This window comes from Hesperophylax consimilis, chromosome 8, assembly GCF_061612785.1.
Source record: "Hesperophylax consimilis isolate HC1 chromosome 8, BYU_Hcon_1.0, whole genome shotgun sequence".
NCBI lineage: Eukaryota > Metazoa > Arthropoda > Insecta > Trichoptera > Limnephilidae > Hesperophylax > Hesperophylax consimilis.
This window is the reverse complement of record NC_142843.1, coordinates 20017583-20043707: the sequence shown is the minus strand read 5'-3', so window position 1 is coordinate 20043707 and position 26125 is coordinate 20017583. Positions and strand designations below refer to the sequence as shown.

Genomic DNA, 26125 nt, shown 5'->3' with positions numbered 1-26125 from the left:
TTCTTAAAAGTAAAATCTGCTTTTGAATGAATAGACATTTTTACATGGGAGCGCAAATTACTCGCCACGTTATGAACAAATTTGCGAAGTCCAAATTCGGCAAAAAAATTCGGTTCTATTTTCAGAGTCGAATATTTCGTTTAAGTATTTAGTTAAGACACTTTTATAAATGTTCATAATTTACTTCCCAGCAACCAACCAGCTTTGTGTTTCGCGTCCAGACGTTTCTCGATGTGATAGTAACAACTGATTCATATTATACGATGTGAATATGCTTAAAATAAAGTAAAATAATGCTTATATATGGAATGTAATACGACAATTGGGTTTATTCTCTTTTTCACATCTATTTTTACAAGTTTTCATAGTACAAGTCAACATTTTGCCGTGTTATTTCGTAAAATGAACCGATGATGCCTCGACCATAGTTCGCACAAGAATGATGACGTCACGTTTTCAAATTTCACTTGAGGCCATACGCGAGCACAGCCGGCTCCAATGGAACCGGTATGGGGAGTGGGGATAATACGCTTTTAATCACTTAGGGCAGGTCTACTAATATTCATATGTCTATGATATAGATCAACAAACGCCGGTTCCGAATAAATAAATTTTCTTACATAGAATTAATAAATGGTTATTTAAAAATGAATAAAATCTCTTCAAAACGCCCTGTTTGGTTGGTATTACCAAATACCCTATAATATTAATAATACCACCAACTCCTGACGTTTCCCATACATTCTGATGGCAGCCTGCTACACTAGTGCCACCTAGTGGCTTGAGTTGTGCGCCTTGGTTTTCTCTCATACATTTTAAGGTTAAACGCAACGCTCGTTGTATTCTACGTGTTCACAGATGGCGTTAATTAATTAATTTTGTTTAAATACGCTTTTGCAAGGTATTGATTTACAGTATTAAGACAAATTATTTGTTTGCACCCTCATATACGCAATATGAATATGAATAAATAGTATTGTCCATATAAAAACTCAATTCTATCGAGAAAGGCATACAAATACAATATTGGATTGAATCATCGGTAAAATATTGTATTTGTGTGCCTTTCTCGAAAGAATTAAGTCTTTAAACGAACAAAACTATTGATTCATATCCATATTGCGTATATACGAGCGCAAACAAATGATTTGTCTTAATATTGTAAAGCAATACCTTGCAAAAGCGTATTTAAACAATAATTAATTAACGCCATCTGTGAACACGTAGAATACAACGAGCGTTGCGTTTATTTTTTTTTTTATTTTTTTTTTTTATAGTCGGAGGCGGTTTACTTACGTTCCCCGCGAGCACTTAGGCCATAGGCCCATTGTACTATCTCCCATTTTACCTCATTCCCTTGCCAGTAACCCGGTCCCTTTTATGAAGTTCACCAGGGCTGTCATTGGATATGTGGCGATGTCTTCTGGTTCCACACTGTGTCTTCCCAGGTATCTGAGCCTTATTCCCAGCAGAGCGGGGCATTGGCACCATAGGTGAATTGGAGTCTCTTCCTCCTCTTCACATTTCCTACAGATGTTGGTGTTTTCCACTCCCAACAGTTGCATGTGTCTCCTGAGATGGCAGTGTCCCGTTAATAGTCCTACCAGTTCCCTCAGTGAGTTTCTGTCCATATCGAGTAGTTGCCTGGTTCGGTTATGGTCCGGTCCGTTTATGAGTACTTTAGATTGCCTCATTCCGGGTGCCTTCTTCCATTCCTTCCAGTGTTGGGATTTGACCCACCTCTTGATATGTAGTTTGGTGTGGCAAGCTGCTACTCCTACGGCCGGCTCAGATCCCACAAGTGGTGCTTTCGCCCCTTTCCTTGCTAGTTCGTCAGCCCGCTCGTTGCCCTCAATACCTTTATGTCCTGGTACCCAGAGCAGGGTTACTTTATTGATGGTCGCCAGTTCTATTAGGATAGTCCTGCATTCCATCACCAGTCTGGAGTCGCATCGGTTACTTTCCAGTGCCATTAAAGCCGCCTGGCTATCAGAACATATGTTTATGTTCTTATTTCTGTACCCGATACTCATATTCTCCTGTGCGCAGACTAAGATGGCTTTCATCTCAGCTTGAAACACAGTGCAGTGCATTCCTAGAGGTATACTGAGTTCCCTCTTAGATCCCTGTAGACAGACCCCGGCCCCTGTTCCTTCCTCCATCTTGGACCCGTCTGTGAACCAGATTAGTTCCTGTTTGGAGTTTGGACCTGGGACCGTGTCCCATTCCTCCCTTGTGGGGTACGTCACTTTAAACAGCTGTCCGAAGAAGTATTCGGCTTGTTTGCCGTCCTGCTTCATCCCAGCCGTCGGACTAATTGCCCTCAGTCTTATTCCTATCTCCGTGTGACTGTTTCTGGGCAACTCTCCTCTCCATTGGCCATTGCAATGTAACCTGTAGGCTGCCGCCATCGCCGCCCCCTCTATTTCTATGTTTAGTGGGGGTAGGTTCAGCAGCACTCCCATGGCTAGTATTGGAGTGGTTCTCATGGCTCCTGTGATGCTTCTGCATGCAAGTCCCTGTATGTGATTGAGTGTGACCATCACTGTTTTCAGTGTTGTTCTCCTCCACCAGACCAGGGCTGCGTGCATGATCCTTGGTTTTACAACGGCTGTGTAAAGCCATTGCATCATTTTAGGTTTGAGACCCCACGTTCTGCCGCAGATTCGCCTAGTTGCCCACATCAGAGCACAGGCCTTTCTGCCTACAGTTTCCACCTGGTTTTTCCAGCTCAGTTTGGCATCTATGATGACTCCGAGGTACTTAACCGTGTCAGAGGGTTCTAATTCCTTTCCATAGAAGGTTGGATTGCTCCATCCTTCTAGTTTCCTTTTACGCGTAAAGATTACTAGTTCTGTCTTGTCTGGGTTGACTGACAGTCCTGTTTCTTCACACCATTCTTCCACTGTTGCCAGTGTTGACTGTATAAGGCCTCGGGTTGTGTCTGCATCCCAACACCTTATTATGGTTGCAATGTCATCCGCATACCCTTGCGTATATAGGCCCCTGTTGTTGAGTTTCCGGATGAGGTTGTCCACCACCAGGCTCCACAGCAAGGGTGATAAGACCCCTCCCTGTGGACACCCTCGTGTCACCAGCACTTTGATGCTTACCTCACCCCTTGTCACCGTAAGTATCCGGCCTGAGAGCATGTTCCTCAGCCACCTTCTGGTGGTTTTGTCGAGTCCATGTCTTTCTGCCGCTTCATCAATGGATTTAATAGTGGTGCAGTTAAATGCTCCCTCTATATCCAGGAATAGCCCTACCGCCAGTTCCCCAGTCGCTTGTGCCTGCTCCAGTTTGTACACCAACCTGTGCAGTGCCGCATCGACTGACTTACCTGCTTGGTAAGCAAACTGTAACTCGTGGAGGGGCTTCTCTTTCAGTGCCCCGTCCCTTATGTGCCTGTCCATTAGCCTCTCCATTGTCTTCAAAAGAAATGAGGTGAGGCTAATTGGGCGGAATGCACCTGGTTGGTCGTAGTCAGCTCTCCCCGGTTTGGGTATGAACACTACCCTTGTCTTCCGCCATGGTATGGGGATGTATCCGAGGGCACAGCATGCCCTCAGGATCTTCGTCACCGGAAGTAGGATTGTATCTAGGCCCCTCTGTAGAAGTGCCGGAAAGATTCCATCCTCTCCTGCGCTTTTAAAAGGGTCAAACCCTCTGATTGCCCATTTAACTCTGGAGGGAGTAACTATTTTAGCCGCAGTGTCCCAGTCCTTACCTTCCCGTGTAACTCGGGCTGGTGGTGGACCGGTATCATCTGCTTCTAACTTTTTGTAGCCGGGAAAATGTTTCCCCAGCAGTACCTCCAACTCCTCCTCCCAACTGTTGGTATATCCTCCATCAGCTTTTTTGAATGGGCCTTTTGCTGCCCCTGGGTCTTTTGCAAGAATTTTTTGGATTCTTGCAGTCTGTGGGATGGTTTCCACCTCCCCACAGTATTTCTCCCAGGAGCATGTTTTGGCTTTCTGGATTGCCACCTTGTACTCTTTCTGGTATTGCTTGTGGGCATCCCAGTTTCCTGACTTTTTGGCCTTGTTGAAAGCTTGCCTTACTATTTTCCGTAGCTCCTGCAGTCTTCTGCTCCACCACGGTGTTTTGTCCCTGGTACTTGTCTTCAGAGGGCAGCTATTTTCGTATGCCCTTATCATTGAGTCCCTCAGTACTTCTACTGCGTCCTCAATTTCTTCGGGGCAGCCGTATTTAGCTGGGAATCTTGTCATTCCTATATTTAGTTCCTCCGAGTATCTAGTCCAGTCAGTTGCTTTTGGGTTCCTATATGTATCGGTCCCCGTTTTGCTTGTTTCTCCCTCTAGTTTAAATTCTATGTGTCGGTGGTCCGACAGGGATGGTTCGTCCGATACTCTCCATCCTGAGACTCTTAATGTTCCTAGGGTCAGGTCTATCACCTCCTGTCTGTTACTTATAACGAAGGTGGGTTCCCTGCCTCTATTAAGAATCTCAAGGTTCACTGTCATCAGGTATTCCAGGAGGTCCTGTCCTCGTTTGTTGATGTCCGTACTCCCCCACACAGTGTGGTGCGAGTTAGCATCTGCTCCGAGTATCAGTTCCCTACCCTTCTCCCTGCAGTCTTGGACGAGTCTCGTTATTTCCCTTGAGGGTGGTGGTTCCACAGAGTCATAGGGCATGTATGCTGATGCCACAACTACTTCCCTGCTTCTTTGGTCCAGCGTGACCTGTAGCTTCACAGCCACTAAGTCCCTACTGCAGTGTTCGGGTAGCAGTGTGCCAGGTATCCCTCTGATGAGAATACAGGCCCTGGGTCTGTCCCCCGACTCGTTATAATAGATTAGACCTTGGTTCATGTTTAGTCCTCTGACCTTCCCCCTATAAGTCCAGGGTTCTTGGATCAGCGCGACGTCCACACTGTCCCGAGTGACTCTACTGCTAAGCACTGCAGTCGCTGCCGGACTGCGGTGCAAGTTTATTTGAATGAACTGTAAGTTTTTAGCCATTACTGCCTAATCCTTAAGTCATTCCTCCTATTTACGCTCCTCGGTGTTAGGAGAGCGCACCGTGAAAGTGGCCTTCCTTATCCCGACATGCGCCGTCATCCCCATCTCCTTCAGCACCTTCACACTTTCCTCGTCCACACTCATGATCAGGCGATACATGTTCTTATCCCTGATCGAGTCGTGGACGATCCATTTTTTTGTGTGTAGCCGGGGAGTCTGGTTCTCCAGCAGTTGTAGCAACCTCTCGGTGCTTACTGCTCCATTTTCGGGGATTACTGCCATAACCTTTACGTACTTTGGCAGTTCCTGCAACCCCACCACCTCCAGGTCGCAGCCCTGCCATTTCCGTATGGTCGGCACCATCTCCCTCAGCCATGTCTCTGACTCCTTGTCGGAGCAGGTCATTTTCAGGACGCCCCTCTGAGTGAAGCATTCGTCGAATCTGGGTTTGAACTGCCCCTTTGGGATGCTCAAAATCAGATCCGCGGCCGCCTCACTCACGAGGGCCTCCTGCTCTTTTGTAAATTCTTCCTCTCTGTTCCTATGTACAACAGCCACTCGAATTTTATTTCCAGCGGCTTCCGCATAGGTAGCAGAGGTGAGAATTCCTCGGGGCTTTTTCCTGGAATTTCCCGGTGAAAGCCCCAAGGGTTTAGGTTCTGGTGAGGTTCTTCTCCTCTTCCCAGCCTTCTTTTCCCCGGGCGTTCCAGGTTGCTCCCGGTTACCTTCTGCGGTCCCCGTTAGCTTCCGGTCTGTCCCTGGTTTGCCTTGACTGGTTCCGGCCTTCGAGGTCCCTGGTTGTCCCCAGCGGACTTTTACAATCCCTGGTTGTTCCCGGTTTCCTTCCTGCCGCCCCTGCTTCTCTCTTTTGAGTTTTCTCCTCGCAGCCCCACTGAGTTTCTTCCCACTGATGTGAATTTTTTTCACATCGTCTGACAGGGACTTTACCTTGTCTTCCTCAGCGGTGGTTGTTGGAGTGAGTCTCTTCTTTAAGTCCCCCCCTCTCCGCTGGTTCCCCGATGGCCCCAGTTGGAGTCGGGGGTTCTTAAAGAAGTTATTTTCCAGGTCCCCTGATGGTCCCTGCATTTCCACGTCTGAATCCCCTGGGGGATCCCGCCGTGTTGCGTCCGTCGGAGGTCCTTCTTTATGGTTCCCAGAGGGCCCCTCAAGGGAAGAGTCCACCAGGGTGGTCCCATCTCTCCTCTCCACTTCCTCTTGGTTCCTCAAAGGCCCCAAGAGGGATGAGTCCACCGAGGCGGCCTCAACTCCTCCTTCCACTCCCCCTAGGTTCCTTAAAGGTCCCTCGTCAGTGTTGTTTTGGTTTTTGTTTTTACAGTCCATATTTGGTCCCACGAGTATCTAGGGAAATAAAAGGTCCACCCCAGCAGAGCCCCGAATGCTGGGGTAAGGTCTGTATACTCCGAGATGCGACCTTGTGTCTCGGAGGAACCGTTCGTGACACTGTTCCCCAGTGTCATTCAGCCCTGAGCACGGTATCTCACACCTTAGCTTGGGATGGGGAGCGTTGCGTTTAACCTTAATGAATTTTATTTGAAATTATGTTTTTTTTTTACGTTAATAAAAATGTTTAAATATTTTTTTTAAATTAGATGTCCCACATACGACCACGACCATACTGCTTTTTTTGGCACGTACCTTCAAAAAATATTAAACCGGTTATTAACCCTGTCTTTGATGGTTTAGAAAGGTAATAAAATATTACATAATATAATTGTGAGAAATTTTGCAATGTGAATTGAAAATATTGTAATTTATTAAAATTACTAGCTGCACCCCGCCACGCCTTGCTGTGGCTCAGTCTGTCTCTCTGTACAGATAGAGAAACTATAGCGCGTGTTGCTTTTAGGTCCAACAGTTGGCGCTGTTTTTCAAAAAAGCATGATTGTAAAATAAATTTTTCGAAAACTTTGTAAATTATTTTAATTTTTAAAACTAACTATAAAAAATATACAGGTATTTAAGTTGTCCAGCTTGTCTAGCTCATTGGTGGCACTTTTCAGGAAGTGAGGATGGATCTACTGGCTTATGGTACTGCTACTTCACTGTAGCCCATCTTTCTGTTACATGAGTCGTTTATGGGAAGATGAGAGAGGTACAACCAATCTATTAGTAGTACACTCAACAATGTTGTGTAAATATTTTTTTACTGATCTCGCCAATCTATCCCAACAAGAGGCTTGTTTTGTGTGTTTTAATCTTCAAGAATCATATATGTGACATCCGCGTAAAAGGATAGCCGCCGTTGCTCACATATGCGACAGTTGCATAGTTCAGATTAAGAGCACTGTTGAAATGTAAAGGGGATTTTAAAGGAAATGTTGTATCAAAAGGATTTGCATTATTTGTCCCTCTTCTACCAGAAATCTCTAACAAATTCAATAAAAATTAACCTTTTATATTCAGGTGAAGATCTACTGACACGCCTCCACCAAGCCACAAAAATATGTCTCCTGGCAATAGACGAGGCCCATTGTGTGTCCCAGTGGGGCCACGCTTTCCGCCCCCAGTACAGGGACCTCGGGAAACTCCGCAAGCTGCTGCCGTCCATTCCAATACTAGCCGTCACTGCAACTGCAACCAATGCAGTCACTAACGATATCATTGAGTCATTGGGACTAAGGTGGGACTTAGAAATATGAGAAGGAATAGTCTATTTGATTATTTATATTCACCGAAATCTTATTAGGATTCTGAACATTTTATTATGAAACCATTTTTTTGTGCTGTTTAGTAAAGAATTTGATCTCAGGGGTGCTTAACAATTTTAACAGTGATATAGCTATAGCATTCACACGGGGGGTTTCGCCCCTGGAGGGAGGGAGAAAGGGTGAAAAGGGTCGGGTGGGGGGAGTGGTTTGAAAATTTATTAGAAAGTTTTTTGGGAACTCTACTTACCACAACTTATTATTTAGTTTTTTTACATGTAATGCGAAATACTGATGGGGGGGAGTTTAAAGCCTGTAAACCCTCCCCCCTTATACACGTCCTTGAATTTTAGGCATGATTTTATCAGTTTTCTGAATAATAAGCTTTTTTGATTTACCACACTGACATTTAAATAGCAACAAAAGAGTCAACACTATAAAAAAATGTTGATTTCACCCAAACAAAAAGTAATAATGAACAAAACCTTCACCATTGTTGATACAATCCATCGTAATTCGTACAAGTTTGCTTTTGCACAATACAATACAACAAATTCCACCTTTCCTCAGCAAACACTGTAGAGCTTCCAAAAACCATGTCATGCAGCTATTGAGCTATATTGAGCTATATAGCTATATACGCAGCATGCAGCTATTGAGCTATAAGTACATTAGCAAAAGCATGTCATGCAGCATGCAGCTATTGAGCTATAAGTACATTAGCAAAGGAATGTCATGCAGCATGCAGCTATTGAGCTATAAGTACATTAGCAAAGTCATGTCATGCAGCATGCAGCAATTGAGCTATAAGTACATTAGCAAAAGCGTGTCATGCAGCATGCAGCTGTTGAGCTATAAATACATTAGCAAAAGCATGTCATGCAGCATGCAGCTATTGAGCTATAAGTACATTAGCAAAAGCATGTCATGCAGCATGCAGCTATTGAGCTATAAGTACATTAGCAAAAGCATGTCATGCAGCATGCAGCTATTGAGCTATAAGTACATTAGCAAAAGCATGTCATGCAGCATGCAGCTATTGAGCTATAAGTACATTAGCAAAAGCATGTCATGCAGCTATTAAGCTTTAAACATTAGCACATAGACAACAATGGTACTGACCAAAAATAAATGCTGTAGGAAAACCTTATATTTTCTAACAGTTTTCAAGGGACCCAATGACTAGACTGGCTCAGAGATTATGATGTTCCACTTTGACCCCCACCATATCAATGACTAGACTGGCTCAGAGATTATGATGTTCCACTTTGACCCCCAAAAAGATATTAGAAGAACGAGATATGCTATGTTGGCCGCCGGACCGTAGGCGGAGTACTACCTAATTAGGGTACTTTGAATACTATCGGGACGTGTACGCACAGAAATCTGTTCTCTGTATTAGTGCGGATACCTTAGCGCAAGCGAAGGTGTGCAGTTAAGTAGTATTGGTGAACAAAACCGGCGACACTGGGCAAAACAATTCCGCACAGTATGAACTGCTCATAGCACATCTCGTTCTTCTAATATCTTTGGACCCCCACCATATCAATGACTAGACTGGCTCAGAGATTATGATGTTCCACTTTGACCCCCACCATATCAATGACTAGACTGGCTCAGAGATTATGATGTTCCACTTTGACCCCCACCATATCAATGGAAAAGAATTATATTTCCTTACATTTTTCTCTCCTTCTAACCTTAACTGTTCTATAATTTTTTTTCTTCTTTTTCCAGAAGTCCTCAAGTTCTGTGTTCAGGATTCGACAGACCAAATTTGTTCTTTGAAGTCAGAGATAAGTCACCCAGTATATATGCGGATTTAAGTTCTGTCATCAATGAAAATGATGCGTTCAATCTAAAAAATAGTTCAATGATTATTTATTGTCTAACAAAACTAAACACAGAAAAGTTAGCATCAATTTTAAAAGGTAAAATGAGATTTTTTCAATAAAATAACAACTTAATAACCATGATGCGTTTACCCAAGGGTAGGCAGAGAGAATGGACCACCAGACAACTTGGCCTTGGCACACACTCCTTACTTCATTCCCATTCAAACATCATCTCACACATACTCTTCGGTTATTCTGATTCTTGATAAGGCCTGACACAAGTATGTGATTCACTCAATCATACCATGTCCTCGGGCATTCTACATTAATTACAAACAACTCGGCCTTGGCACACACACCTCACTTCATTCTCATTCTAACATCATTTCATACACACCCTTCTGTTATTCTGATTCTTGATATGGCCTGACACAAGTATGTGATTCACTCAATCATACCATGTCCTCAGGCATTCTACATTAATTACAAACAACTCGGCCTTGGCACACACTCCTTACTTCATTCCCATTCAAACATCATCTCACACATACTCTTCGGTTATTCTGATTCTTAATATGGCCTGACACAAGTATGTGATTCACTCAATCATACCATGTCCTCAGGCATTCTACATTAATTACAAACAACTCGGCCTTGGCACACACTCCTTACTTCATTCCCATTCAAACATCATCTCACACATACTCTTCGGTTATTCTGATTCTTGATATGGCCTGACACAAGTATGTGATTCACTCAATCATACCATGTCCTCAGGCATTCTACATTAATTACAAACAACTCGGCCTTGGCACACGCACCTCACTTCATTCCCATTCAAACATCATCTCACACATAGTCTTCGGTTATTCTGATTCTTGATATGGCCTGACACAAGTATGTGATTCACTCAATCATACCATGTCCTCAGGCATTCTACATTAATTACAAACAACTCGGCCTTGGCACACACTCCTTACTTCATTCCCATTCAAACATCATCTCACACATACTCTTCGGTTATTCTGATTCTTGATATGGCCTGACACAAGTATGTGATTCACTCAATCATACCATGTCCTCAGGCATTCTACATTAATTACAAACAACTCGGCCTTGGCACACACTCCTTACTTCATTCCCATTCAAACATCATCTCACACATACTCTTCGGTTATTCTGATTCTTGATATGGCCTGACACAAGTATGTGATTCACTCAATCATACCATGTCCTCAGGCATTCTACATTAATTACAAACAACTCGGCCTTGGCACACGCACCTCACTTCATTCCCATTCAAACATCATCTCATACATACTCTTCGGTTATTCTGATTCTTGATATGGCCTGACACAAGTATGTGATTCACTCAATCATACCATGTCCTCAGGCATTCTACATTAATTACAAACAACTCGGCCTTGGCACACACTCCTTACTTCATTCCCATTCAAACATCATCTCACACATACTCTTCGGTTATTCTGATTCTTGATATGGCCTGACACAAGTATGTGATTCACTCAATCATACCATGTCCCCAGGCATTCTACATTAATTACAAACAACTCGGCCTTGGCACACACTCCTTACTTCATTCCCATTCAAACATCATCTCACACATACTCTTCGGTTATTCTGATTCTTGATATGGCCTGACACAAGTATGTGATTCACTCAATCATACCATGTCCTCAGGCATTCTACATTAATTACAAACAACTCGGCCTTGGCACACACTCCTTACTTCATTCCCATTCAAACATCATCTCACACATACTCTTCGGTTATTCTGATTCTTGATATGGCCTGACACAAGTATGTGATTCACTCAATCATACCATGTCCTCAGGCATTCTACATTAATTACAAACAACTCGGCCTTGGCACACACTCCTTATTTCATTCCCATTCAAACATCATCTCACACATACTCTTCGGTTATTCTGATTCTTGATATGGCCTGACACAAGTATGTGATTCACTCAATCATACCATGTCCTCAGGCATTCTACATTAATTACAAACAACTCGGCCTTGGCACACACTCCTTACTTCATTCCCATTCAAACATCATCTCACACATACTCTTCGGTTATTCTGATTCTTGATATGGCCTGACACAAGTATGTGATTCACTCAATCATACCATGTCCTCAGGCATTCTACATTAATTACAAACAACTCGGCCTTGGCACACACTCCTTACTTCATTCCCATTCAAACATCATCTCACACATACTCTTCGGTTATTCTGATTCTTGATATGGCCTGACACAAGTATGTGATTCACTCAATCATACCATGTCCTCAGGCATTCTACATTAATTACAAACAACTCGGCCTTGGCACACACTCCTTACTTCATTCCCATTCAAACATCATCTCACACATACTCTTCGGTTATTCTGATTCTTGATATGGCCTGACACAAGTATGTGATTCACTCAATCATACCATGTCCTCAGGCATTCTACATTAATTACAAACAACTCGGCCTTGGCACACACTCCTCACTTCATTCCCATTCAAACATCATCTCACACATACTCTTCGGTTATTCTGATTTTTGATATGGCCTGACACAAGTATGTGATTCACTCAATCATACCATGTCCTCAGGCATTCTACATTAATTACAAACAACTCGGCCTTGGCACACACTCCTTACTTCATTCCCATTCAAACATCATCTCACACATACTCTTCGGTTATTCTGATTCTTGATATGGCCTGACACAAGTATGTGATTCACTCAATCATACCATGTCCTCAGGCATTCTACATTAATTACAAACAACTCGGCCTTGGCACACACACCTCACTTCATTCTCATTCTAACATCATTTCATACACACCCTTCTGTAATTCTGATTCTTGATATGGCCTGACACAAGTATGTGATTCACTCAATCATACCATGTCCTCAGGCATTCTACATTAATTACAAACAACTCGGCCTTGGCACACACACCTCACTTCATTCCCATTCAAACATCATCTCACACATACTCTTCGGTTATTCTGATTCTTGATATGGCCTGACACAAGTATGTGATTCACTCAATCATACCATGTCCTCAGGCATTCTACATTAATTACAAACAACTCGGCCTTGGCACACACTCCTCACTTCATTCCCATTCAAACATCATCTCACACATACTCTTCGGTTATTCTGATTTTTGATATGGCCTGACACAAGTATGTGATTCACTCAATCATACCATGTCCTCAGGCATTCTACATTAATTACAAACAACTCGGCCTTGGCACACACTCCTTACTTCATTCCCATTCAAACATCATCTCACACATACTCTTCGGTTATTCTGATTCTTGATATGGCCTGACACAAGTATGTGATTCACTCAATCATACCATGTCCTCAGGCATTCTACATTAATTACAAACAACTCGGCCTTGGCACACACACCTCACTTCATTCTCATTCTAACATTATTTCATACACACCCTTCGGTTATTCTGATTCTTGATATGGCCTGACACAAGTATGTGATTCACTCAATCATACCATGTCCTCAGGCATTCTACATTAATTACAAACAACTCGGCCTTGGCACACACTCCTTACTTCATTCCCATTCAAACATCATCTCACACATACTCTTCGGTTATTCTGATTCTTGATATGGCCTGACACAAGTATGTGATTCACTCAATCATACCATGTCCTCAGGCATTCTACGTTAATTACAAACAACTCGGCCTTGGCACACACACCTCACTTCATTCCCATTCAAACATCATCTCACACATACTCTTCGGTTATTCTGATTCTTGATATGGCCTGACACAAGTATGTGATTCACTCAATCATACCATGTCCTCAGGCATTCTACATTAATTACAAACAACTCGGCCTTGGCACACACTCCTTACTTCATTCCCATTCAAACATCATCTCACACATACTCTTCGGTTATTCTGATTCTTGATATGGCCTGACACAAGTATGTGATTCACTCAATCATACCATGTCCTCAGGCATTCTACATTAATTACAAACAACTCGGCCTTGGCACACACTCCTTACTTCATTCCCATTCAAACATCATCTCACACATACTCTTCGGTTATTCTGATTCTTGATATGGCCTGACACAAGTATGTGATTCACTTAATCATACCATGTCCTCAGGCATTCTACATTAATTACAAACAACTCGGCCTTGGCACACACTCCTCACTTCATTCCCATTCAAACATCATCTCACACATACTCTTCGGTTATTCTGATTCTTGATATGGCCTGACACAAGTATGTGATTCACTCAATCATACCATGTCCTCAGGCATTCTACATTAATTACAAACAACTCGGCCTTGGCACACACTCCTTATTTCATTCCCATTCAAACATCATCTCACACATACTCTTCGGTTATTCTGATTCTTGATATGGCCTGACACAAGTATGTGATTCACTCAATCATACCATGTCCTCAGGCATTCTACATTAATTACAAACAACTCGGCCTTGGCACACACTCCTTACTTCATTCCCATTCAAACATCATCTCACACATACTCTTCGGTTATTCTGATTCTTGATATGGCCTGACACAAGTATGTGATTCACTCAATCATACCATGTCCTCAGGCATTCTACATTAATTACAAACAACTCGGCCTTGGCACACACTCCTTACTTCATTCCCATTCAAACATCATCTCACACATACTCTTCGGTTATTCTGATTCTTGATATGGCCTGACACAAGTATGTGATTCACTCAATCATACCATGTCCTCAGGCATTCTACATTAATTACAAACAACTCGGCCTTGGCACACACTCCTTACTTCATTCCCATTCAAACATCATCTCACACATACTCTTCGGTTATTCTGATTCTTGATATGGCCTGACACAAGTATGTGATTCACTCAATCATACCATGTCCTCAGGCATTCTACATTAATTACAAACAACTCGGCCTTGGCACACACTCCTTACTTCATTCCCATTCAAACATCATCTCACACATACTCTTCGGTTATTCTGATTCTTGATATGGCCTGACACAAGTATGTGATTCACTCAATCATACCATGTCCTCAGGCATTCTACATTAATTACAAACAACTCGGTTTTGGCACACACACCTCACTTCATTCCCATTCAAACATCATCTCACACATACTCTTCGGTTATTCTGATTCTTGATATGGCCTGACACAAGTATGTGATTCACTCAATCATACCATGTCCTCAGGCATTCTACATTAATTACAAACAACTCGGCCTTGGCACACACACCTCACTTCATTCCCATTCTAACATCATTTCATACACACCCTTCTGTTATTCTGATTCTTGATATGGCCTGACACAAGTATGTGATTCACTTGATCATACCGTGTCCTCAGGTACTGACTTCTACATTAATTGAATGTACTATTAAGAAGGACCTAATTAAATATACTATAAAGAAGAAAATTAATTATGTAAATCTTTAGATAGTTATAATATATATGTTGTACATTGTAGTTGAATTCACCACTCTAAAAAAAACCCTATATTTTAGGCATGTTAAAACGAAGACGACAATATCCACCACTGTTCTAAAAGTTAGATATGGCGATGGATGAAGAGTCAAAAATACCATTGGCTGCTGCAAAGCTGACAGGAGAAAAAATGGCAGCATCCCATACATTTTTGAATTATCGTGTTTAGTTCCGCAGCAACAATGAAAATCTCCTTCAGGTTACAGAACAAAAACGGCAGTAATTGTTTGGGCCAATCAGAGATCCAGAAATATAAAATTCTAAATGGCCGCCCCATACAAAGTGTGAACCTAAAAAAATGGCGTCTTCAGTTGCTAACAATACCGGCAAAACCCGTATGTGTTGCAACAAAACTGGCAATATTTAATCTCTACACAACAAAAACGGCATACTCCATACATTAATTGAAAATAACTAAATAGTTTACCAATCAATCACAATAAAATATTGAGTGGAACTTATGGAAACACTTACTAACATAATTATATTTTAATAATAATAATGATTGGATTATTTGTATGGCGCCGTTTTCGTGAAAAAATCACCTCATAGTGTGGTAAAAATACACAAAAAAATCATTATTTGCTTATTACTCAAAACGAAAAGTAGTGAAGAATGCTGTCTTTGTTTTAACATTCGTCATTTATACTAATTACATTAAGTCTTAGGCAGTCGGTAAAGAATTGACGAAAACCGAGAGCCCATCGATCCATATATTTGTATTGGGGCCTGCAAACAATGCCAACGGGTCACAGAGCGAACGGGAGCGATTCGATGTTCTTCCTGTATACAGCTTACTCACTACTAGGGAATGCAATCCCGCAAGAAAATGTCAATCCAGGTATTTGCGGGACTGAACAATCTTAGTCCCGCTGGATCCAGGTATTTGCGGGATCCAGCAGAGTGGACTTAGATATCTAATCAATCGTATAATAAAGACCTCGATCTACCAACCTTGTTTTTAGAGTTTTAAATTTATACCTATAATAAAACAAGTTCTTTGGGACATTTTAAATGATTAATTAATAGGTATACCTTTAGTTAGACATAGGTAAAGTTCAAGTCATAAATTGGCAATGAATAAGATAAGACATAAATTTACATAACATATCCGCCTCTTAACAGACTTTGTCTAGTGAGGTAGGTAAAAGAAATCTATGTACACAAATGAAAATAAAATTAACGCCCGGATTGCCGGCACTGAAACTGAAATTGAACTGAAACTTAAATTTAAATAATAACGTTCACACGATAAACAATATTCTTGTACAATGAGCATCATAAGTTTAATTAAACATTATTTTGGAGTAAGTATTAATTGTGTCATCTGATAAACGGCTTCTGATATTGGACACAAGGTAGCCAGCTGGTTGGCACAATAGTCATTAGCGCATTGTAAGTGAATTGAAGGTATGTGCCTTTTAATCCACCGGACTCGAAGTAATTCAGAGTAAGTGAGGGTAAATCTGTAGTTGCTCTCTTTCAGCTTTAAAAGATCTTGAATAACCATCATTTTTAGTGTCTTGCCGTAATTCATAACCATTAATTTGATTGAATTAGACGATGTTGGTAAGTTAAAACCCCCGGCTTTAAAAAGATCTCGCAAATCCGACGAGGTACAGAAAACTCGGAATAGTAAACCATCTTTAGACACCATTCGTGATACCCTCTTTTCGACGGTATTGTTTTCGCTTGAAAAATGGTCAGTGATTTTATTTGTTGATGGTTGAGGTTCACAATGAGCCGATGTGGATGACCTGACGTCAATGCAGTTGTAGTTGTTGTTTATATAATGAAGGCCTCAGCACGGGCAAGCCACCCAGTGAGGCCAACATTACTGGAAAACTTTGAAATGTAAAAATATATTGTACCAAATTAAAAAAAAAAAAGAAGCTTCTCTGTAATCCCGCCAGTCCAGCGGGATCCCGCAAAATTTTCGACCGAGATTAGTCCCGCAAAATGTCTGCGGGATCTCGGTATTTCGGGATCCCGGTATACCGGGATTGCATTCCCTACTCACTACCATATGTACTTACAGTACCAAGATTCAGTGGGCGCTCGATATTTATTATCATTGTTATCAATAACATTTGTTCGTTTTTATTCGCGACTGCCATTCGGCCGTATTCTCAGACATCTGTCTGCAATACCGACAACAGATATCTGCAATACCGACAGGTTACTGAGCTACAAACTACCACAAGCTACATAGCTTTTCTGTCATGTGCAGAGACCATGCAACATTTACCGCTTCCTTACAGCACTTGGTTTTTGGCGATTCCTTACCGTCCCATGGAAGGACAGCCTAAATGTAATACTTTCTGACTTTTTAGGAATTGGTTTTAATTGTGAATTCTATCATGCTGGTCTGCCCCTTAAAACCAGAAAGAAAATCCATGAACAATTTATTAACAATGAAATTCAAATAATCGTTGCCACAATCGCTTTTGGAATGGGCATAAACAAGCCGGATGTAAGGTAAGAAAAATCTATTTAAATTTACTACTAGTTATTACCCAGCTTCACATGTGTTTTAAATCACCCTTTTGTCTAAAACAATATTGCATCTAATCTTTTTTTTCTTCCGTGAAAAGCTTGTATCAATCACAATGCATTGCTAGCTGAAAATAGTTGCTTTAATCTACAAATTTCAGACATAAAAATCTGTGCATGTAACAAGACCCGGGAGCTCACCATTCAAGAGCTTTGCTACTTCAGAATAGGGATGTTTGATTTATTGTTATGATATTATCCCGTAGAATGCATAACATTCTGAAATATTGTTGCAATAAATTGTTTCTATGAGATTAATTCATCTGCTTATTTTTCAAAACTTCCTGTTTAATTTCTAGATGTGTGATTCATTATGGTACATCATCTGAAATGGAAAAATATTACCAAGAGGCCGGGAGGGCAGGCCGTGATGGCCTCCCAGCCCTATGTGTCCTTTATCATTCCCCAAAGGACCTTGATGTCCATAAGTAAGTCATATGTATTATTTTTCTAATATAGTGCCTAGGTTGGGCGACGCAGCCAGAATCCTGGATTTAGACAATCTACAAACATTATCATGGCCTGGATATTCCGACAATCTCTAGCCCCACGTCGTGGCAATCTTAACACCCTTAAGGCGGGAAGGGTAATTCTACCTTTTACGCCGGTCCTAATTTAATTCTGGGAAAGCATATCTGATATTTTTTATATGAATAGTCAATTTCTTCGTAAAGGTCCCAACTGTTTGTATAAAAGATGTTATGCACATCTTCCTCCTCTTGTCTTTCGGTGGAACAGTATTTTATATTAAACCGCTAGACCGGGTAATAAATCCTTAAGGTACGCATACACTACGACACTAGAGACTCGACACTCAAACTAGAAATGTAGACACTAGTATATGAGCCGTCCTTACCATCATGTTCGAGTGTCTGGATCAGCATCCGCAGTGTCCGAGTTGCAGTGTTGCTACATTTGTATCGGGGGTTTCTACACTACACTTGCCTACACTAAGTGTTGAAAAGTCAATTATGGACAGACAGACTGTTCGTAGCAGTTGACGCAAAGTTGCGCTTCTTTTTAAATGACGTTGATGTAAAAATAAGAAGATTTGGATCAAGGACTGGATAAAAAGGAGAGAAAAACATGCGGCTTCAAATAAACTTCTAATTGAACTGAGAAGTCGATTGGCTAAATAAACACTTATATTTATTTTTGTGTTTCGCAGTTGCTTTAATAAATTTCAGTCTTTCAAAAAGTGCCCACTTGCAAATATAATTGTCACCTGTACCATGTCAATGTTTGTTTTTTTCCGTAATTCATTATTTAATTGTATAAATCAAATAATGTATAATTTTACTCTGTATTGTTGCAGTATTTTAAAAGACTACTGCCAAACTCCCAATCGCTTTTTATTTTTTTTAGAAAGGATTCAATATTTTGCAGAGCTCTGGAAGCCCTTCCACATTTTCAATTAAATGTTTAGTTGTATCATCTTTGCTCCACGGAAGCGACATGATCCAGCAAGTCTAGCTTAAAGTGTTCTGCTTTTCAAAAGTCGATACACCGCGGGCGACACTCTGACTGCACTCTGACATCTGTGGTCCGACACTCTTTCGAACAGCGGTGTACACACTCAGACACCCAGTGTATACTCTTAGTGTCGAGGGTCCAGTGTCGTAGTGTATGTGAAATATTACATTTGTGACTGTAGATGCGGAATAGATATGATAAACTTAAATTAATTATGTATGTCATTACTATTTCAAAGCACGTCCCTTACTTAACACCAGTCTATTTTCTAGGTACTTCAGAGATTTTTCCCAGCTCTCCCCGGAATTAAAAGCTCACAAAGATGCTCTGAGCATTGTCATGCAGCGTTATGTTTCTACGAGTGGATGCAGACGGCATTACATAATATCATACTTTGAGAGTGATAAAGAACCACCGACAAAAGCCGAGCCAAATTGTTGCGATAATTGTAACTTAAAGTAAGAAATTATTCTTTATTTTTAACAAAGTATTCTTTGAAATTTTTATCATCTTTTGATGAATAAATAGCGCAGACCCATGAAAAATCACGGGATATTATAATTCCAATTTTGAAAAAGACAATCATTTTTTGTTAAAATATTATTTTATGGGGAGGTAGGTACCTACTTTATCAGTTGTCTGAATCCTTGACAAGTTCCAATTTTGAAAATGACACTTAAACATGAAGCAAATTTGAGTTCATTGAACCAGATTTCACGGCAACACACAGAACATAATTTTCTTGGAACTTTGCCATGTATTTTTTTATACTACCACGCTGGAATCTCACCCTCCATATTATAACATAAGGATAAGGGATATCTTTTTTTTCTTCCATCCCTGCATTTTTTAACCTTATCTATGCGGTTGTCGCATAAGTGATCCATTGGCGGCCATACCTGTATGTGGAACTCCATACCAGTTAGTGAATTAGCAAATGCAAGTTGTCAGTGGTAAGAGCATAATACCATGTTTATTAATTTAAGGAGACAAAGAGAGGGGGTGGTGCGTGTTGAAAAGCAAATGCCCCCGATTAAAGATGAGCCTACGCCACAGGTATGTTCCGTCCAAACACAGCCGCAATGTGATAACGAAGCACTAGCAAAGGTAGGAATATTAATAGCTTATAAAATTGCATTAAATCTCAAACAATGCACAATCTTTACAAACTCTCTAAAATGGTTTTATTTCAGGAACTACAAAATCTAAAAAATTCTTTAGAAAGTATTAAAAAAATGATGCCTCAAACTGTCTCCATAGATGATGCTTTAAAGGAGCTGTCGGTATTGACAACTTCTCCAAACTTTCATGGAAACAATAATGGTCAGACTATTTTCCACTTCTACCAAATTATCTGCTATTATCGTCTTCCCTTGCTAATAAAAAAATAATTATGTATTTCTGAATAATTTAGATTATCTGCCTACGTATGTATGTAGGTCTCTATTTTATCACAATCATGCATACATGGATATGTAAGCAAAGACTTCATGACAAAATAATAAATAATGAGCTTGATATTGTGGCAATATGTATTTTTTATTAATTTGATCACTTATAAATGGCAGATAATCTCGAAAGCTCGATACAGATGGCACTTGTGTGGTCGTCGGTCATTTGCATTCTTTGACAGCTATGAGATATGGTAAGAATAGTTATAAGGATTTACAGACATTCTTTTAAATAGTGGTTGGAGTATAAAGGAGTTAATAAAAAATAATATTCAGAAATAGAAATGCTAAAGAAAATGGGTAAAAGGAAGACTTAGTTTGTTTATAAAGTCAACCTATTTCAAATTGCTTTCCTATGAACGAATGAATCTTCACATACTTTTAACAGAGTAAAATGTGAAATAAGTTTTGCTGTTTTATTTTAAATTGGCTTATTACAGAAATAACAATTTTCAAATGATTTTCTCAGAGCCAGAATGTTGAAAAGTGAGATTAACTCAAGTATTGAAAGTGGTGTACCAATTAGTGTTTATTTGTATTTATATTAAAATATCATTTTGCTCAAATTAGACTGTACTTAGGATGAAAACAGGTTCCAGAGTCATCACATAGTCTAATAGAACAAAATGTTTATTGCAAATATCACAATTTTTTATAAGTTTATTTTTATGAATTGAGTCAAAATCCACTTTTTTCTTAACTGTTGGTCATTTGGAAACCTATGTCCAGACGTTCTTGATGAACACAAAAGACATATTACAATATTGAGACATTTTAATTACAATTATAGATAAACTGGAAAGAAAACTCTCATCAGTGCGTAGGAATAAACAAAGATTGGCATGATCGCCTACTACACCAGCGCCAACGGCTGATTCGAGCATTTCAGATTACCTGCCATTAATTATCTTCATCCGAATTTAGCTGTCGTCTCTTATTCTTTTTTCAGTCAATGAAGAATCTTTACATACTATTGAACAACTTGGCCAGTCTTGTGTTGATATTGTCCAAAACACTGTTGAGACAAATTTGCCGCAAGAACCAACTGTCTTATTTGATGCACTGAGAAAATGTCCACTGCGTTATATAAAGGACACAGAATTTCTTTCTGTATCGATGTTTGAAGATGGGATGGCACTTCATGAAATAGCTAACATGAGGTAATATTTATATTTTTGATAGTAACAATTTTTGGTCGAATTTCATTATAATGATTTATTAAAATCATTATTACCCTGGTTTAAGGAAAAACTGTACAAGCCCGAAGATGGCCATGATAGGCTGAAACCGGTAACCAACAAAAATTAAATTTAAAAGGAGGATAAAAGTTTTAATATTGTTTCAATAAATCATTAACTTGAGGTAAATTTATTTATTTTGAATTGGAAGTGTTTCACCTTTTCTGTATCTTTAATTACATATTTTTGTGTCTTTTGATTATTTAATTGTTTTTCCTATTTCAGAAATTTGTCAGAAGACATAATCCTTGAACACTTAATTTCTGGTGTAGAAGCTACTTCGCAAGTTGATATCCGTCGACTCTTATCAGCTTCTATTCTATCCAGTATTATTCAAGCCACTCAATCACCGACTATTAATTACGGTAAAATTTACTTTCCATAGCAACATTAATGTACACTTTTTAATTTTATTTTTCTGAAAATGTCCCATTTTCTTTCCACAATAATTGTCTCTAAATATAGGTACATTTCTTTTACAGATTTGAAAAAACTGACGGAGATTAAATTTATTTGTGCAGAAAACGTTTCAATAGACGAAGTTAAAATTGCCGTGGCATTTTTGAATGTCAGAATTCATTTAAGAAACATTCCTTACAAAGATGACTATGCTATTACCACTATCAACAACAGTTTACAGTTTGTTTCTGCATTGGTGACACCCTCCAATAATTGGATACCAAATTTATCAAAGTATTCATCCTCATTTGTTAACGACTACGAAAAAACTCTTGTTAAAAATGATCCAGACGAAAAACCAAAAAATATCATTAATCCTTGTGCATTCAAGTATAGACCAAGTTCTGAAGTAGAAAATATTTTCAATAGGTACCAAAAAAACATAATCATAAAAGAAGATCCTGATGAACACCCAAAAGCTAATACTCTCGATACCCGGGTATTTAACAATAAACCTAGCTCTCAAGAAGAAAACATTTTAAATTACTTAGAAAAAAGTACAGTCATAAAGAAAGAACCGGATGAGGACCCGAAAGCTAACAGTTTCGATACTTGTGTATTTAAGTATAGACCAAGCTCACAAGTACAAAATAACTTCTCTGATAACTCATTTATAATTGACATAAAGAAAGAACCAAAAGAAAACACACTCGATACCGATACTTGTGTATTTAAATATAGTCCAAACTCTCAGGTAAAAAATATTTTACAAAATAGAACCCCTCAAAAGTTTCAAGACTTAGAAGATATTAATAATGTTTCTGGTTGTATAAAATTAAATCCAGTTCCGCTGATAGAATTGTTGGATATAAAAATTCCTACTCTGGGACTTGTAGAAACAGACACAGTTGATATAATATCTGATAAATTGAACATAGAAAAGGGAGAATGTATAAATGCATTCATGAGAGTAAATAATAATAATAACCAATTTAGCATTTTGAATGAGGAAAAATGCAATGAAGGTGATTTTATATCTAATAATCTCGACGAAATAGAACCTAATGTACACTCTTCTACTTCAAAAGAAACAATTATTATATGTGAGTGGGAAAATGATAGTATGTTTTCAAGTAATAGTTTTGATCAACTCGATCAAGTTGTGATTGAAGCTTTGTCCCAGGGTTCAATTCATTCAATGAATAGCCAACCTGAGAAGGTATTGGAATCTCAATCAATTGCAGAAGATATTGGGAAAACCCAGAAACGAGCCATTTCAAAAAGAGTTCTGCCGGATTGGATGAATTCTAACACAGTTTTAAAAGATAAAATAAAGAAAAAGAAGACTGTCTATATAGATTAAGCTGTTACCTATTTAAAAATACTATGTCTCCCTGACTTTAAATTTTGTCTGCTGTGTTATAAGACGATGAATAAATTATAAAATAATGTTCCCAGGCAGAGCTCGTACCAACGTCATCAATGAGCATTTGAATGGAACGTATGTCGTAACTTGCTTCTTATTATATTGGTGTGTCACAGTGACCATTGATGGGACCTTTACAATATAATAAATTTATATCAATAATCTAGTATCAATAAGTACTTACGCGGATGATTCAGATACACAATATCTGTATGCACACATTAATAAATATGTGGAATCGAAATAAAAAAGTAAATTAGTTTAAGAATTTTATTTATTTATATGGACATATTTACTTATGTCGAAAATTTACTTCTGAAGAAATTATTATTAATTTGCATGTATATAGAAACACAAAATTGCAGCAAAATAGAATTTAATTAGTTACATTTCACAAATAATAAAAGATCATTCAATTTTCACACAAAGAAAAAGACAGATAATATCTGAATATTATTTTTTTTCAAGTGTTCTAAAAATTCCATTATTTAAAATTACGTGGTCCCTTTATCATTCCATTACTTTGACATTTGAATTTGAAATGTTACAAATCTAGAACTAAATCATCCCGGATCGGAACTTATTTAACTTTATAACATAACATCATATTGTTTGTATGGTAAAATTATTAATTAATAAATATGAAATTTTTGAAATATCCTCATCCTGTGCGAATTTCATTATCATTGCGAGCTCTTTATGAAATAAAGCATTTAAATTATTTTGCTTGTTTTTATAACTGGCAATACCATAATAGTTATACCATTCGAAAGAAACATACGTTTGCCAAATATTTATAGAAATATGATTAAAGACATTCGACATTCTGGTATATTCGGTTTTTTCTCACTCAAGACGTATGAGTGGGATAAATGTTATGAACGGCTTTTAGGACGATCGTCGATGACGTGCATACGATCTCTCCCTGGGACTATATATATATATATATATATATATATATATATATATATATATATATATATATAGTATATAATGATGAACATGATCGATAACAGATTTATAAATTAATAATGATGTTTCCAAATTATTATTATTTTCATCTTATTTTGTTTGAGTTATTTCAAACTGGATTGGGCCTCAATTACTCACATCATTATTAAATTAGATACTACTATTTTATAATGCTGTATTTTTAGGAATTAGTATTATAATGCTGAATTTTTTCAATACATATTATGTACATTTTTAATAATTTACATATGTTATGCTAATGTATATAATACTTTTATTTTTCAAATCCAATGACCATCACAAATAGTCCATAAGAATATTTGGATATGGGACTCTACTACATAAAATCTGAGGTGATTACTGCAACTAGGTAACTCTGAAATCAGTTGTTTTCGGGTTACAACAAAATCATACCAGTACATAAAGATGTTTGTGGCATACATGGGTGAGAAAATAAAGATATGGTTGTGTGTAACTCGAAGAAGCTGATTTGGAGTAATCTAGTTGTAGTAATTAGTTATTACCCTGCAATATTATTTACTCAATGGTTTATTAAAGCGTAATGGTGTTTTACAATAAAATGTTAATTTAAAAATGTAAGATATACAGGGTGTCCGGAAACTCGTAGTACAAGCGGGAAACTGGTGAATCTACATCACATTTGGAGTCGATTTTGTAGTATATTTTTTTTTTATTTGAGCTTTCGTTATCGAGTAAATCGAGTTTGAAGTTGATTTTTTTTTTTTTTTTAATCAAATTCTTATAAATTATTACTGAAGATCAAAGTACCCAACTAATTAAAACTATTTGAAAGTAAAACAAATGAAGAAACTCTGATTTGAAGCATTATTTTGAAATCACCCTTCATTTAACCCGGTGTAATCATAAAATATTTCTGCTATGCAGGGTTAAAACATCTGTTATTCAACCCTAAACACCAGAAAAAACTTTAACCCTAAAATAGCCGAAAAATATTTATTTTTTTTTGAAAATGCTCAAATCAAAAAACTTTATGTTTTTTTGGGTTCCCCATGTGGTATAGATTCTCCAGTTTCCCGCTTGTACTACGAGTTTCCGGACACCATGTATAGTTTTTGCTACGAAGTAGATATGTATATTATATTTAAGTTATTGTAATAAATTTACTTCTATTTAATTCTGAATGGAGTGTATGGTAAATAAATAAAGTTTTAATTAAAAAAATCTAAATTGTAACAGGTTTATCAAATAAATGCACCATTTTAACAGTAAACACAATTAGTCTTTATTTTGGTATATGTAGTCAATTTGCAAGTGTGATACATTTTTATAGCAGTTCAACAATAGTAAGTGTAATGTTCATTACTGTTTAAATAAATAGGTTCTTTTATACGAAGTTACGTTTATTAATTATTCAGTTGTTTATCAAGTACAGTGCAGTCTAACTGCTAGGAAGGAATTTACGAGAATGCGCTCCCGCGTTGCCCGACCGCCCGCTGTCCAGCAGAGTCGGAAACGTTCGACAACCCTCGGCTATCTCCGGTGAGCATGAACGCCTATATGATATACTACACCGTTCCCTCTTTAACTGCAGCGCTACGACTACTAAATAACAG

At 38.7% G+C, this 26125-nt stretch overlaps 1 protein-coding gene across 3 annotated transcripts in view; it reads left to right on the top strand.

The window, feature by feature from the left end:
* Positions 1-24504, top strand: part of LOC149421691 (bifunctional 3'-5' exonuclease/ATP-dependent helicase WRN-like) — a 28267-nt gene extending 3763 nt beyond the window's left edge. For 2 of the 3 annotated variants that reach the window (XM_089635016.1, XM_089635015.1), the window contains exons 5-14: positions 7407-7623; positions 9386-9579; positions 17352-17496; positions 17871-17999; positions 19317-19502; positions 20031-20151; positions 20238-20367; positions 21445-21655; positions 21959-22098; positions 22216-24504. In XM_089635016.1, the coding sequence (XP_089491142.1) occupies positions 7407-7623; positions 9386-9579; positions 17352-17496; positions 17871-17999; positions 19317-19502; positions 20031-20151; positions 20238-20367; positions 21445-21655; positions 21959-22098; positions 22216-23495 (2753 nt within the window). In that variant the 3' untranslated portion in view covers positions 23496-24504. Of the gene's footprint in view, positions 1-7406; positions 7624-9385; positions 9580-17351; positions 17497-17870; positions 18000-19316; positions 19503-20030; positions 20152-20237; positions 20368-21444; positions 21656-21958; positions 22099-22215 lie in introns of those variants that run through there. The other variant, XM_089635017.1, reaches the window with a different exon arrangement.
* The last annotated feature ends 1621 nt before the right edge of the window (positions 24505-26125 follow it).